The 13,678-nt window shown below is 42.5% G+C and overlaps 1 protein-coding gene across 1 annotated transcript in view; it reads right to left on the bottom strand.

Annotated features, from left to right (window-relative positions):
• fgfr3 (fibroblast growth factor receptor 3) overlaps nucleotides 1–13,678 on the bottom strand; it is a 231,061-nt gene that overhangs the window by 23,957 nt on the left and 193,426 nt on the right. The window contains 2 exon segments of the mRNA XM_065025045.1: nucleotides 10,465–10,586; nucleotides 12,740–12,885. Of these exon segments, the coding sequence (XP_064881117.1) occupies nucleotides 10,465–10,586; nucleotides 12,740–12,885 (268 nt within the window).

Genomic DNA, 13,678 nt, shown 5'->3' with positions numbered 1-13,678 from the left:
GCTTCCATTAAAGAACACCCTCTGTGTTCTGTTAGACAGGTAACTCTTTATCCACAATATAGCAGGGGGTATTAAGCCATACAATGTTTTTTCAGCAGCAGATTATGATCGATAATGTCAAAAGCCGGCACTGAAGTCTAACAAAACAGCCCCCACAATATTTTATCATCAATTTCTCTCAGCCAATTATCAGTCATTTGTGTAAGTGCTGTGCTTGTTGAAAGTCCTTCCCTATCAGCATGCTGAAATTCTGTTGACAATTGGTTTACTGTAAAATAGCATTGTATCTGGTCAAACACAATTTTTTTCCAGAAGTTTACTAAGGGTTGGTAACAGGTTGATTGGTCAGCTATTTGAGCCAGTAAAGGGGGCTTTACTGTTCTTGGGAAGAACTTTTGCTTCCCTACAGAACTGAGGGCACACACTTTGTAGTAGGCTTAAAATGAAGATATGCCAAATAGGAATGGCAATATCGTCTGACTTCTCAATTTGCAATACTTTTGCCATTCGGTTGTGCAGCCAGACTTATTTGACATATCTACCTCCATCACTCCAGTATCCCTGTACATTGTTAATATGGAACTGACCCTGTATATAGTCACCTTACCCCTCTACTTATCTACCTCCATCACTCCAGTATCCCTGTCCCCTTCCCCCTATACATATCTACCTCCATCACTCCAGTATCCCTGTCTCCTTCCCCCTATACATATCTACCTCCATCACTCCAGTATCCCTGTCTCCTTCCCCTATACATATCTACCTCCATCACTCCAGTATCCCTGTCTCCTTCCCCCTATACATATGTACCTCCATCACTCCAGTATCCCTGTCTCCTTCCCCCTATACATATCTACCTCCATCACGCCAGTATCCCTGTCACCTTACCCCTATACATATCTACCTCCATCACTCCAGTATCCCTGTCTCCTTCCCCCTATACATATCTACCTCCATCACTCCAGTATCCCTGTCTCCTTCCCCTTTACATATCTACCTCCATCACTCCAGTATCCCTGTCTCCTTCCCCCTATACATATCTACCTCCATCACTCCAGTATCCCTGTCTCCTTCCCCCTATACATATCTACCTCCATCACTCCAGTATCCCTGTCACCTTACCCCTATACATATCTACCTCCATCACTCCAGTATCCCTGTCTCCTTCAACCCTATACATATCTACCTCCATCACTCCAGTATCCCTGTACATTGTTAATATGGTACTGACCCTGTATATAGTCTCCTTCCCCCTGTACATTGTTAATATGGTACTGACCCTGTATATAGTCTCCTTCCCCCTGTACATTGTTAATATGGTACTGACCCTGTATATAGTCACCTTACCCCTATACATATCTACCTCCATCACTCCAGTATCCCTGTACATTGTTAATATGGTACTGACCCTGTATATAGTCTCCTTCCCCCTGTACATTGTTAATATGGTACTGACCCTGTATATAGTCTCCTTCCCCCTGTACATGTTAATATGGCACTGACCCTGTATATAGTCACCTTACCCCTATACATATCTACCTCCATCACTCCAGTATCCCTGTACATTGTTAATATGGTACTGACCCTGTATATAGTCTCCTTCCCCTGTACATTGTTAATATGGTACTGACCCTGTATATAGTCTCCTTCCCCCTGTACATTGTTAATATGGTACTGACCCTGTATATAGTCTCCTTCCCCCTGTACATTGTTAATATGGTACTGACCCTGTATATAGTCTCCTTCCCCCTGTACATTGTTAATATGGTACTGACCCTGTATATAGTCTCCTTCCCCCTGTGCATTGTTAATATGGTACTGACCCTGTATATAGTCACCTTACCCCTATACATATCTATCTAATATGGCACTCCATATAGTCTCCTATCCCTGTACATTGTTAATATGGCACTGACCCTGTATATAGTCTCCTTACCCCTGTACATGTTAATATGGTACTGACCCTGTATATAGTCTCCTTCCCCCTGTACATTGTTAATATGGTACTGACCCTGTATATAGTCTCCTTCCCCCTGTACATTGTTAATATGGTACTGACCCTGTATATAGTCACATTGTTAATATGGTACTGACCCTGTATATAGTCTCCTTCCCCCTGTACATTGTTAATATGGTACTGACCCTGTATATAGTCTCCTTACCCCCTGTACATTGTTAATATGGTACTGACCCTGTATATAGTCTCCTTCCCCCTGTACATTGTTAATATGGTACTGACCCTGTACTCCTTCCCCTGTACATTGTTAATATGGTACTGACCCTGTATATAGTCTCCTTCCCCTGTACATTGTTAATATGGTACTGACCCTGTATATAGTCTCCTTCCCCCTGTACATTGTTAATATGGTACTGACCCTGTATATAGTCTCCTTCCCCCTGTACATTGTTAATATGGTACTGACCCTGTATATAGTCTCCTTCCCCCTGTACATTGTTAATATGGTACTGACCCCCTTCCCCTGTACATTGTTAATATGGTACTGACCCTGTATATAGTCTCCTTCCCCTGTATTGTTAATATGGTACTGACCCTGTATATAGTCTCCTTCCCCCTGTACATTGTTAATATGGTACTGACCCTGTATATAGTCTCCTTCCCCCTGTACATTGTTAATATGGTACTGACCCTGTATATAGTCTCCTTCCCCCTGTACATTGTTAATATGGTACTGACCCTGTATATAGTCTCCTTCCCCCCTGTACATTGTTAATATGGTACTGACCCTGTATATAGTCTCCTTCCCCTGTATTGTTAATATGGTACTGACTCTCTTCCCCTGTACATTGTTAATATGGTACTGACCCTGTATATAGTCTCCTTCCCCTGTACATTGTTAATATGGTACTGACCCTGTATATAGTCTCCTTCCCCTGTACATTGTTAATATGGTACTGACCCTGTATATAGTCTCCTTCCCCCTGTACATGTTAATATGGTACATAGTCTCCTTCCCCCTGTACATTGTTAATATGGTACTGTTAGTCTCCTTAACATATGGTACTGACCCTGTATATAGTCTCCTTCCCCTGTACATTGTTAATATGGTACTGACCCTGTATATAGTCTCCTTCCCCCTGTACATTGTTAATATGGTACTGACCCTGTATATAGTCTCCCCCTGTACATGTTAATATGGTATTGACCCCTGTATATAGTCTCCTTCCCCTGTACATTGTTAATATGGTACTGACCCTGTATATAGTCTCCTTCCCCCTGTACATTGTTAATATGGTACTGACCCTGTATATAGTCTCCTTCCCCTGTACATTGTTAATATGGTACTGACCCTGTATATAGTCTCCTTCCCCCTGTATTGTTAATATGGTACTGACCCTGTATATAGTCTCCTTCCCCCCTGTACATTGTTAATATGGTACTGACCCTGTATATAGTCTCCTTCCCCCTGTACATTGTTAATATGGTACTGACCCTGTATATAGTCTCCTTCCCCCTGTACATTGTTAATATGGTACTGACCCTGTATATAGTCTCCTTCCCCTACATTGTTAATATGGTACTGACCCTGTATATAGTCTCCTTCCCCCTGTACATTGTTAATATGGTACTGACCCTGTATATAGTCTCCTTCCCTGTACATTGTTAATATGGTACTGACCCTGTATATAGTCTCCTTCCCCCTGTACATTGTTAATATGGTACTGACCCTGTATATAGTCTCCTTCCCCCTGTACATTGTTAATATGGTACTGACCCTGTATATAGTCTCCTTCCCCCTGTACATTGTTAATATGGTACTGACCCTGTATATAGTCTCCTTCCCCCTGTACATTGTTAATATGGTACTGACCCTGTATATAGTCTCCTTCCCCCTGTACATTGTTAATATGGCACTGACCCTGTATATAGTCTCCTTCCCCCTGTACATTGTTAATATGGTACTGACCCTGTATATAGTCTCCTTCCCCCTGTACATTGTTAATATGGCACTGACCCTGTATATAGTCCCTTCCCCCTGTACATTGTTAATATGGTACTGACCCTGTATATAGTCTCCTTCCCCCTGTACATTGTTAATATGGTACTGACCCTGTATATAGTCTCCTTCCCCCTGTACATTGTTAATATGGTACTGACCCTGTATATAGTCTCCTTCCCCTGTACATTGTTAATATGGTACTGACCCTGTATATAGTCTCCTTCCCCCTGTACATTGTTAATATGGTACTGACCCTGTATATAGTCTCCTTCCCCCTGTACATTGTTAATATGGTACTGACCCTGTAATAGTCTCCTTCCCCCTGGTTAATATGGTACTGACCCTGTATATAGTCTCCTTCCCCCTGTACATTGTTAATATGGTACTGACCCTGTATATAGTCTCCTTCCCCCTGTACATTGTTAATATGGTACTGACCCTGTATATAGTCTCCTTCCCCCTGTACATTGTTAATATGGTACTGACCCTGTATATAGTCTCCTTCCCCCTGTACATTGTTAATATGGTACTGACCCTGTACTCCTTCCCCTGTACATTGTTAATAGTCTGACCCTTATATAGTCCCTTCCCCCTGTACATTGTTAATATGGTACTGACCCTGTATATAGTCTCCTTCCCCTGTACATTGTTAATATGGTACTGACCCTGTATATAGTCTCCTTCCCCCTGTACATTGTTAATATGGTCTGACCCTTCTCCTTCCCCCTGTACATTGTTAATATGGTACTGACCCTGTATATAGTCTCCTTCCCCTGTACATGTTAATATGGTACTGACCCTGTATATAGTCTCCTTCCCCTGTACATTGTTAATATGGTACTGACCCTGTATATAGTCTCCTTCCCCCTGTACATTGTTAATATGGTACTGACCCTGTATATAGTCTCCTTCCCCCTGTACATTGTTAATATGGTACTGACCCTGTATATAGTCTCCTTCCCCCTGTACATTGTTAATATGGTACTGACCCTGTATATAGTCTCCTTCCCCCTGTACATTGTTAATATGGTACTGACCCTGTATATAGTCTCCTTCCCCCTGTACATGTTAATCTCCTTCCCCCTGTATGGTACTGACCCTGTATATAGTCTCCTTCCCCCTGTACATTGTTAATATGGTACTGACCCTGTATATAGTCTCCTTCCCCCTGTACATTGTTAATATGGTACTGACCCTGTATATAGTCTCCTTCCCCCTGTACATGTTAATATGGTACTGACCCTGTATATAGTCTCCTTCCCCTGTACATTGTTAATATGGTACTGACCCTGTATATAGTCTCCTTCCCCCTGTACATTGTTAATATGGTACTGACCCTGTATATAGTCTCCTTCCCCCTGTACATGTTAATATGGTACTGACCCTGTATATAGTCTCCTTCCCCCTGTACATTGTTAATATGGTACTGACCCTGTATATAGTCTCCTTCCCCCTGTACATTGTTAATATGGTACTGACCCTGTATATAGTCTCCTTCCCCCTGTACATTGTTAATATGGTACATTGTTAATTGTTATGGTACTGACCCTGTATATAGTCTCCTTCCCCCTGTACATGTTAATATGGTACTGACCCTGTATATAGTCTCCTTCCCCTGTACATTGTTAATATGGTACTGACCCTGTATATAGTCTCCTTCCCCCTGTACATTGTTAATATGGTACTGACCCTGTATATAGTCTCCTTCCCCCTGTACATGTTAATATGGTACTGACCCTGTATATAGTCTCCTTCCCCCTGTACATTGTTAATATGGTACTGACCCTGTATATAGTCTCCTTCCCCCTGTACATTGTTAATATGGTACTGACCCTGTATATAGTCTCCTTCCCCCTGTACATTGTTAATATGGTACTGACCCTGTATATAGTCACCTTCCCCCTGTACATGTTAATATGGTACTGACCCTGTACATTGTTAATATGGTACTGACCCTGTATATAGTCTCCTTCCCCCTGTACATTGTTAATATGACCCTGTATATAGTCTGACATTGTTAATATGGTACTGACCCTGTATATAGTCTCCTTCCCCCTGTACATTGTTAATATGGTACTGACCCTGTATATAGTCTCCTTCCCCTGTACATGTTAATATGGTACTGACCCTGTATATAGTCTCCTTCCCCCTGTACATTGTTAATATGGTACCCCTGTATATAGTCTCCTTCCCCTGTACATTGTTAATATGGTACTGACCCTGTATATAGTCACCTTCCCCCTGTACATGTTAATATGGTACTGACCCTGTACATTGTTAATATGGTACTGACCCTGTATATAGTCTCCTTCCCCCTGTACATTGTTAATATGGTACTGACCCTGTATATAGTCTCCTTCCCCCTGTACATTGTTAATATGGTACTGACCCTGTATATAGTCTCCTTCCCCCTGTACATTGTTAATATGGTACTGACCCTGTATATAGTCTCCTTCCCCTGTACATGTTAATATGGTACTGACCCTGTTATAGAGCTCCCCCTGTACATTGTTAATATGGTACTGACCCTGTATATAGTCTCCTTCCCCCTGTACATTGTTAATATGGTACTGACCCTGTATATAGTCTCCTTCCCCCTGTACATGTTAATATGGTACTGACCCTGTATATAGTCTCCTTCCCCCTGTACATTGTTAATATGGTACTGACCCTGTACATGTTAATATGGTACTGACCCTGTATATAGTCTGATCACTTGATCGTGTTCTGATTTTTATTTATTGTGTGTTTCTGTTTAACAGTGTTTTAATCCATTGATATTGATGACTGCCTTGTTGGGGTTAGAGTTGGTAATTGATATTGATGACTGCCTTGTTGGGGTTAGAGTTGGTAATTGATATTGATGACTGCCTTGTTGGGGTTAGAGCTGGTAATTGATATTGATGACTGCCTTGTTGGGGTTAGAGTTGGTAATTGATATTGATGACTATTGACTGCCTTGTTGGGGTTAGAGTTGATTGATGACTGCCTTGTTGGGGTTAGAGCTGGTAATTGATATTGATGACTGCCTTGTTGGGGTTAGAGCTGGTAATTGATATTGATGACTGCCTTGTTGGGGTTAGAGCTAGAGATGACTGCCTTGTTGGGGTTAGAGCTGGTAATTGATATTGATGACTGCCTTGTTGGGGTTAGAGCTGGTAATTGATATTGATGACTGCCTTGTTGGGGTTAGAGTTGGTAATTGATATTGATGACTGCCTTGTTGGGGTTAGAGCTGGTAATTGATATTGATGACTGCCTTGTTGGGGTTAGAGCTGGTAATTGATATTGATGACTGCCTTGTTGGGGTTAGAGTTGGTAATTGATATTGATGACTGCCTTGTTGGGGTTAGAGCTGGTAATTGATATTGATGACTGCCTTGTTGGGGTTAGAGTTGGTAATTGATATTGATGACTGCCTTGTTGGGGTTAGAGCTGGATATTGATGACTGATTGGTGATGACTGCCTTGTTGGGGTTAGAGCTGGTAATTGATATTGATGACTGCCTTGTTGGGGTTAGAGCTGGTAATTGATATTGATGACTGCCTTGTTGGGGTTAGAGCTGGTGATATTGATGACTGATGAATTGATATTGATGACTGCCTTGTTGGGGTTAGAGTTGGTAATTGATATTGATGACTGCCTTGTTGGGGTTAGAGCTGGTAATTGATATTGATGACTGCCTTGTTGGGGTTAGAGCTGGTAATTGATATTGATGACTGCCTTGTTGGGGTTAGAGCTGGTAATTGATATTGATGACTGCCTTGTTGGGGTTAGAGCTGGTAATTGAGATTGATGACTGCCTTGTTGGGGTTAGAGCTGGTAATTGATATTGATGACTGCCTTGTTGGGGTTAGAGCTGGTAATTGATATTGATGACTGCCTTGTTGGGGTTAGAGCTGGTAATTGATATTGATGACTGCCTTGTTGGGGTTAGAGCTGGTAATTGATATTGATGACTGCCTTGTTGGGGTTAGAGCTGGTAATTGATATTGATGACTGCCTTGTTGGGGTTAGAGTTGGTAATTGATATTGATGACTGCCTTGTTGGGGTTAGAGCTGGTAATTGATATTGATGACTGCCTTGTTGGGGTTAGAGCTGGTAATTGATATTGATGACTGATGGTAATTGATATTGATGACTGCCTTGTTGGGGTTAGAGCTGGTATATTGATGACTGCCTTGTTGGGGTTAGACTGAGAGCTGGTATTGATGACTGCCTTGTTGGGGTTAGAGCTGGTAGATATTGATGACTGCCTTGTTGGGGTTAGAGCTGGTAATTGATATTGATGACTGCCTTGTTGATATTGATGACTGTTGTTGGGGTTAGAGCTGGTAATTGATATTGATGACTGCCTTGTTGGGGTTAGAGCTGGTAATTGATATTGATGACTGCCTTGTTGGGGTTAGAGTTGGTAATTGATATTGATGACTGCCTTGTTGGGGTTAGAGCTGGTAATTGATATTGATGACTGCCTTGTTGGGGTTAGAGCTGGTAATTGATATTGATGACTGCCTTGTTGGGGTTAGAGAATTGATATTGATGACTGCCTTGTTGGGGTTAGAGCTGGTAATTGATATTGATGACTGCCTTGTTGGGGTTAGAGCTGAATTGATATTGATGACTGCCTTGTTGGGGTTAGAGCTGGTAATTGATATTGATGACTGCCTTGTTGGGGTTAGAGCTGGTAATTGATATTGATGACTGCCTTGTTGGGGTTAGAGCTGGTAATTGATATTGATGACTGCCTTGTTGGGGTTAGAGTTGGTAATTGATATTGATGACTGCCTTGTTGGGGTTAGAGCTGGTAATTGATATTGATGACTGCCTTGTTGGGGTTAGAGTGGTAATTGATATTGATGACTGCCTTGTTGGGGTTAGAGCTGGTAATTGATATTGATGACTGCCTTGTTGGGGTTAGAGCTGGTAATTGATATTGATGACTGCCTTGTTGGGGTTAGAGCTGGTAATTGATATTGATGACTGCCTTGTTGGGGTTAGAGCTGGTAATTGATATTGATGACTGCCTTGTTGGGGTTAGAGTTGGTAATTGATATTGATGACTGCCTTGTTGGGGTTAGGGTTGGTAATGATATTGATGACTGCCTTGTTGGGGTTAGAGCTGGTAATTGATATTGATGACTGCCTTGTTGGGGTTAGAGTTGGTAATTGATATTGATGACTGCCTTGTTGGGGTTAGAGCTGGTAATATTGATGACTGCCTTGTTGGGGTTAGAGTTGGTAATTGATATTGATGACTGCCTTGTTGGGGTTAGAGTTGGTAATTGATATTGATGACTGCCTTGTTGGGGTTAGAGCTGGTTATTGATGACTGCCTTGTTGGGGTTAGAGTTGAATTGATATTGATGACTGCCTTGTTGGGGTTAGAGCTGGTAATTGATATTGATGACTGCCTTGTTGGGGTTAGAGCTGGTAATTGAGATTGATGACTGCCTTGTTGGGGTTAGAGCTGGTAATTGATATTGATGACTGCCTTGTTGGGGTTAGAGCTGGTAATTGATATTGATGACTGCCTTGTTGGGGGTTAGAGTTGGTAATTGATATTGATGACTGCCTTGTTGGGGTTAGAGTTGGTAAGAGTTGGTAATTGATATTGATGACTGCCTTGTTGGGGTTAGAGCTGGTAATTGATAACATTGATGACTGCCTTGTTGGGGTTAGAGTTGGTAATTGATATTGATGACTGCCTTGTTGGGGTTAGAGTTGGTAATTGATATTGATGACTGCCTTGTTGGGGTTAGAGCTGGTAATTGATATTGATGACTGCCTTGTTGGGGTTAGAGTTGGTAATTGATATTGATGACTGCCTTGTTGGGGTTAGAGCTGGTAATTGATATTGATGACTGCCTTGTTGGGGTTAGAGTTGGTAATTGATATTGATGACTGCCTTGTTGGGGTTAGAGCTGGTAATTGATATTGATGACTGCCTTGTTGGGGTTAGAGTTGGTAATTGATATTGATGACTGCCTTGTTGGGGTTAGAGTTGGTAATTGATATTGATGACTGCCTTGTTGGGAGAGCTGGTAATTGAGATTGATGACTGCCTTGTTGGGGTTAGAGTTGGTAATTGATATTGATGACTGCCTTGTTGGGGTTAGAGCTGGTAATTGATATTGATGACTGCCTTGTTGGGGTTAGAGCTGGTAATTGAGATTGATGACTGCCTTGTTGGGGTTAGAGCTGGTAATTGAGATTGATGACTGCCTTGTTGGGGTTAGAGCTGGTAATTGAGATTGATGACTGCCTTGTTGGGGTTAGAGCTGGTAATTGAGATTGATGACTGCCTTGTTGGGGTTAGAGCTGGTAATTGATATTGATGACTGCCTTGTTGGGGTTAGAGCTGGTAATTGAGATTGATGACTGCCTTGTTGGGGTTAGAGCTGGTAATTGGTATTGATGACTGCCTTGTTGGGGTTGGAGCTGGTAAGACATTTCACTGTACTTCTTCACATGACATTAAAACTTGAAACTGAAACAACAACCTTTGAGCATCTTCACAGCGACGTCGAGGGGCTTGTTGGGTTTCTCCTTGTCGATCCCGATGGCCTCCGCCATTACCACCTGACCGAAGCAGCCCTCTCCCAGAGGTTTACCCAACGTTAGCCTGAAACACAACCACAACGTTAGCCTGAAACACAACCACAACGTTAGCCTGAAACACAACCACCACGTTAGCCTGAAACACAACCACAATGTTAGCCTGAAACACAACTACAATGTTAGCCTGAAACACAACTACAACATTAGCCTGAAACACAACCACAACATTAGCCTGAAACACAACCACAACATTAGCCTGAAACACAACCACAACACAACCACAACTAGTTAGCCTGAAACACAACCACAACAACAACACAACCACAACTAGTTAGTCTGAAACACAACCGCAACTAGTTAGTCTGAAACACAACCACAACTAGTTAGTCTGAAACACAACCACAACTAGTTAGTCTGAAACACAAACACAACTAGTTAGTCTGAAACACAACCGCAACATTGGCCTGAAACACAACCACAACGTTAGCCTGAAACACAACCACAACGTTAGCCTGAAACACAACCACAACATTAGCCTGAAACACAACCACAACATTAGCCTGAAACACAACCACAACGTTAGCCTGAAACACAACCACAACATTAGCCTGAAACACAACCACAACATTAGCCTGAAACACAACCACAACACAACCACAACTAGTTAGTCTGAAACACAACCACAACAACAACATAACCACAACTAGTTAGTCTGAAACACAACCGCAACTAGTTAGTCTGAAACACAACCACAACTAGTTAGTCTGGAACACAAACACAACTAGTTAGTCTGAAACACAACCGCAACACAACCACAACTAGTTGGTCTGAAACACAACCACAACTAGTTGGTCTGAAACACAACCACAACTAGTTGGCCTGAAACACAACCACAACTAGTTAGCCTGAAACACAACCATAACACAACCACAACTAGTTAGTCTGAAACACAACCACATCACAACCACAACTAGTTAGTCTGAAACACAACCACAACACAACCACAACTAGTTAGCCTGAAACACAACCACAACACAACCACAACTAGTTAGCCTGAAACACAACCACATCACAACCACAACTAGTTAGTCTGAAACACAACCACAACACAACCACAACTAGTTAGCCTGAAACACAACCACATCACAACCACAACTAGTTAGTCTGAAACACAACCACAACACAACCACAACTAGTTAGTCTGAAACACAACCACAACCAGAAAGAAGGAAACAATGACAATGACAAACAAGTTAACTCAGGGGTAGGCAACTAGATTTCTGTTGTGGCCATTTTGTCCGAACGGATGGTCAGGGGGCCAGAACATAATTGTAAAAATTTGTACACTGCAAAATGGCCACAAGTAAGCCCGAAAATAGATTGTATTTGAAAATAACATGATAATTTTACACCTTGATTACATTGAGAGACAATCACCTTTTTTTGTGGGAATACTTGAGAACATTTTTCCTACATTTATTTATTTTTTGCTAAATTCCTGGTGATTGTTTTGGGCCCCCAAAATATTTTCGTAAAAAATTATTGTACAATCTGTTGCCGATCACTGAGATTAAAGGATAAACAACGACCAGATGAATGTTTTAATCTGAACTGGGACAATCTGATCCAAAGGTCACATTTGTTCTTTTCTGGGAGGTCCAAGAAAGGGATCTAATGATGTCCAGAATATTATCTGAATGTTTCAATCCTCAAAGGAATGATCACCAAACCCCCTGCAGCATCTAAACAGCATGTCTTAAATGACCCTCTGTCTCACCTGGCCTAAGGTAAAGGGTATCTCTCTGTCTCACCTGGCCTAAGGTAAAGGGTATCTCTCTGTCTCACCTGGCCTAAGGTAAAGGGTATCTCTCTGTCTCACCTGGCCTAAGGTAAAGGGTATCTCTCTGTCTCACCTGGCCTAAGGTAAAGGGTATCTCTCTGTCTCACCTGGCCTAAGGTAAAGGGTATCTCTCTGTCTCACCTGGCCTAAGGTAAAGGGTATCTCTCTGTCTCACCTGACTTAAGGTAAAGGGTATCTCTCTGTCTCACCTGGCCTAAGGTAAAGGGTATCTCTCTGTCACACCTGACCTAAGGTAAAGGGTATCTCTCTGTCACACCTGGCCTAAGGTAAAGGGTATCTCTCTGTCTCACCTGGCCTAAGGTAAAGGGTATCTCTAAGTTAAGGTGTTTCTCCTAGATATCGCCCCTTTGTCTCACCTGGTCCTAGAGAACTCCCATTTGGGGTCTGACGGAAGCTCCAGCTCCAAGACGTTGGACAGCATTGGTCCATCGCTGGATGACAGACGTGCAATCCTGACCAATGGTGTGTTGGAGTTCATGGAAGAGTTAGACTCCAAGGAAACCTGCTGGGTGATAAAGACAGACTGTTATAGTCTCTGAAGAGGAGAGAGGGATGGGAGAGGAGAGGGAGTGGACTGGATATGAGCTGTTACAATAGGGAGGGTGAAACTGGATGGTTCACTCCTCTGGGTGAAAGAGACAGACTGTTATAGTCTCTGAAGAGGAGAGAGGGATGGGAGAGGAGAGGGAGTGGACTGGATATGAGCTGTTACAATAGGGAGGGTGAAACTGGATGGTTCACTCCTCTGGGTGAAAGAGACAGACTGTTATAGTCTCTGAAGAGGAGAGAGGGATGGGAGAGGAGAGGGAGTGGACTGGATATGAGCTGTTACAATAGGGAGGGTGAAACTGGATGGTTCACTCCTCTGGGTGAAAAAGACAGACTGTTACAGTCTCTGAAGAGTGAGGTTACAGTCTCTGAAGAAGAGTGAGGTTACAGTCTCTGAAGAGGAGAGAGGTTACAGTCTCTGAAGAGGAGAGAGGTTACAGGTTACAGTCTCTGAAGAGGAGAGAGGTTACAGTCTCTGAAGAGGAGAGAGGTTACAGTCTCTGAAGAGGAGTGAGGTTACAGTCTCTGAAGAGGAGAGAGGTTACAGTCTCTGAAGAGGAGAGAGGTTACAGGTTACAGTCTCTGAAGAGGAGAGAGGTTACAGTCTCTGAAGAGGAGAGATGTTACAGTCTCTGAAGAGGAGTGAGGTTACAGTCTCTGAAGAGGAGAGAGGTTACAGTCTCTGAAGAGTGAGGTTACAGTCTCTGAAGAAGAGTGAGGTTACAGTCTCTGAAGAGGAGTGAGGT

The sequence above is a fragment of the Oncorhynchus nerka genome, linkage group LG12 (genome assembly GCF_034236695.1).
Source record: "Oncorhynchus nerka isolate Pitt River linkage group LG12, Oner_Uvic_2.0, whole genome shotgun sequence".
Taxonomy (NCBI): Eukaryota; Metazoa; Chordata; class Actinopteri; order Salmoniformes; family Salmonidae; genus Oncorhynchus; species Oncorhynchus nerka.
The sequence above is the reverse complement of the archived record's forward strand: the minus strand, read 5'-3'. Positions and strand labels throughout refer to the sequence as shown.